At 63.8% G+C, this 2,605-nt stretch overlaps 1 protein-coding gene across 1 annotated transcript; it reads right to left on the reverse strand.

Moving 5' to 3' along the window:
- Nucleotides 1–175: 175 nt before the first annotated feature.
- Nucleotides 176–2,510, reverse strand: LOC113408787 (glutamate dehydrogenase, mitochondrial-like; the record flags this gene model as incomplete). The annotated part of the gene is made up of 3 exons (XM_026662192.1): nt 176–359; nt 1,190–1,252; nt 2,295–2,510. Coding segments are annotated over 3 exons (396 nt in total), but the record flags the coding sequence as incomplete, so codon positions are not given.
- Nucleotides 2,511–2,605: the final 95 nt, after the last annotated feature.

The following is a 2,605-nucleotide window of genomic DNA, read 5'->3' on the forward strand; positions in this document are numbered from 1 at the left end:
GGGGGGGCATTGCTCCCAGTAAATGGTTTATGAAGAGACAATGCACTGCCGGGGTGACACTCACAGAACTAGGTGACCCCACAGCAGTGGCTCCCTGTGCAGTGCGGGAGGGCTGAGGTTGCAGCCACAGGGACAAACGTGCCCCCCCCCCCCCCCCCAGTCTCTTTCCGGGAGCGTTTCAGGCGTGGCAGGTGGCCGTGCCCTTAGCCCGGGGAGGGAGGGAGGCCAGAGGACAGCTCACGTCAGTATGCGAACCCAGCTTCATTGTACACCCTGAACACCTTCTCGATGGCGCACAGGTAGGCAGCGGTTCTCTGGTCCAAGCCCAGGTTGTACCTCGTGGCGATGTTCATGATTTGCTAGAAAACAAACAATGCGCAGAGGCACAAGGGCTGAGCCGGGCACCGGGCGGGCTGGGGGGCAGTGTGAAATCCAGCAGCCGCCAGCAAGCCTGGGCCCATAACCATCCCTTCTGCAGCTCCAGCAGCAAGAGCCCTTCTGGGAGGAGGCCCCGAGGGGCAGGTCAAAGCCAGGGTTTCAGTGGCAGCGGAGAGGCCGTGCTAGGGCTGCACCAGCAGGGCTCTCCCAGTCGCAGGAGCAGTCTGATGGAACGATCCTAGCGCTGCTAACACACCCAGAGCCCCCGACGCTGCACTGGGTACGGGCCACCCGAGCGCACGCAGGCCGGCTAAACACGGCACCCCACGGCAGCACATCGCCAGCGGGAACCCCCCCGGCCTTCAGTCTGGGCAGCCCCAAGTTCTACCCAGCCCTCGACAAGGGCAGTGACAGCTGTCAGTCACTTCAGGGCGAGGCTGCAGCCTGCTCAGACGCTCCCCGGCCGGGCCCAGCAGTGAGAGCGCGAGTGGGTGAGGCCTGGGAGGGGCTGTGGTTCGAGCAGCCCTGAGATCGCGACTGAGCTGCCAGGCCTCGCCCTGCACGCCGATAACGGCACAGCGCCACGGCCAAGGGAAGCTCTTTTCTAGGGCTACACCGGGAAAAGCTGCGAACTGGGCTCCAACCGGGGGGCACCCACGCTGAAGGGAACGGAACAAACCGCAGCCCTGGGACTGATCCCCAGGGCCCCGGTTCAGAGCAGCTCCCGAGCCTGTGTGAATACCCAGAGAGGGAGAGGACTGGGACTCGTTAGCACAAGCTGCAGTGACACCTGGGGGACAGAGGCACATACCTGGGCCGAGCGGTCCATAGTGTAGGCCAGCCCTGAGTGCACGATATCCTTCTCTGAGGCCCCCTGCAAGGGGAAACCAAATGAACCCCTTGACAGGGACGAGGTCAGCATCACCCGCCTTGCCGAGCCGGACAGAGCCTCGGGGTGAGGCAGCACGCTCTGCGGAGGGGCTAGCAGCGGGCTGGGTGGCCATGAGGCTGACCCTGTGGCCGGGTGCTCCTGCTGCTTCTCCGGGGATACTTCCCTGGCTCAGGGGTTGCCCCCGATTTACAGCAGCATGACCCTGTCGGCCCAGGTCTCAGATCACTGTATCTCGTTCTCTGTCCCATGCTAAGCCCAGCCACTGACCCAGTCAGTTCTGCAGGGCTCTCCTCTAACAGCAACTGGTCCCCAGCCGCTTGAGCACCTGGCCCCCCTTTCCAAGGGCTGGTCCCTACGGCCTTGGCTTCTCAACCCAGCGCCAAGCCCGCACCACTGGGTTTCCAACACAGCCCTGGCTACAGGAACCTGGGATCCCAACCGCTGGCTGAGCTCCAGGTAGCCAAAGCGCAGGCTGCCTGCAGCCAAGAGGCCGGCATGCCCCCTACTTGCCATGGGGCTCAGCCTGTGGGGCCGCCTTTGTCCCTCACCCTTCTGGCCATTTGTCCTTAAACCGTTCGGTGAGTCTGCACAGGCCAGTCCCAGGGCATTTCCACACCAGTGACACTGGGACAAAGGGGCTGGTGTAAGGTCCTCCCAGGAACCCCAAGCACGTGGGGGGCCTACACCAGGTGCAGAGCCAGCTCTGTGCATCCCCGGGCGCAGCAGTGTTCTGTGGGGAGTGGGGGTCAGGGCTGCAGCCGGGTAATTCTGCACCCTGGCAAAGACCCACGGGCCCCTTGCAGCAGGGGCACAACTTGGGCAGCCCTCAGAGCTGGCCTGGCTTTTACCACATCAGCGCCCACTGCACTCAAATAAGGAAGGTCTCTGTCCCTGCACCGGCACCGATCTGGCCCACAGCTCTGGAGGGAGGCTGCCCTTTCCCCAGCGCCACAGCAGCCCCCGCCCTCCAGGGGAAAGGAAACGAGCAGAGAGTGCCTGCTACCCAGGAAAAGCCTGGACTTACTGCCACCCTGGCCCGGAACTCCGGGGAGGGGATGATGGGGATCTCCCCGCTGCCCTTCCCAAGGGTCCGCTCCAGGCTCTGCTGGACAGACATCAGCAGGTGGTAGTTGGAGTCCCGCTCGTACTTGAAGGTCAGGCGGCCATAGCTCACGTGGTTGAGGTTCTTCAGCCACTCGAAGAAGGAAACGGTCACGCCGCCCGCGTTCACATACAGGTCCTGCGAGGGGAGAGGCCGCGATGGTACAGACCTGCCAGAGCGAGCCCCGTCAGAATCCAGACACAACGTCACGGCGCAGGCCACTCTTCCGAATC

Source organism: Terrapene carolina, unplaced genomic scaffold (genome assembly GCF_002925995.2).
Source record: "Terrapene carolina triunguis isolate 2854851 unplaced genomic scaffold, T_m_triunguis-2.0 Scaffold24099, whole genome shotgun sequence".
NCBI classification, from domain to species: domain Eukaryota; kingdom Metazoa; phylum Chordata; order Testudines; family Emydidae; genus Terrapene; species Terrapene triunguis.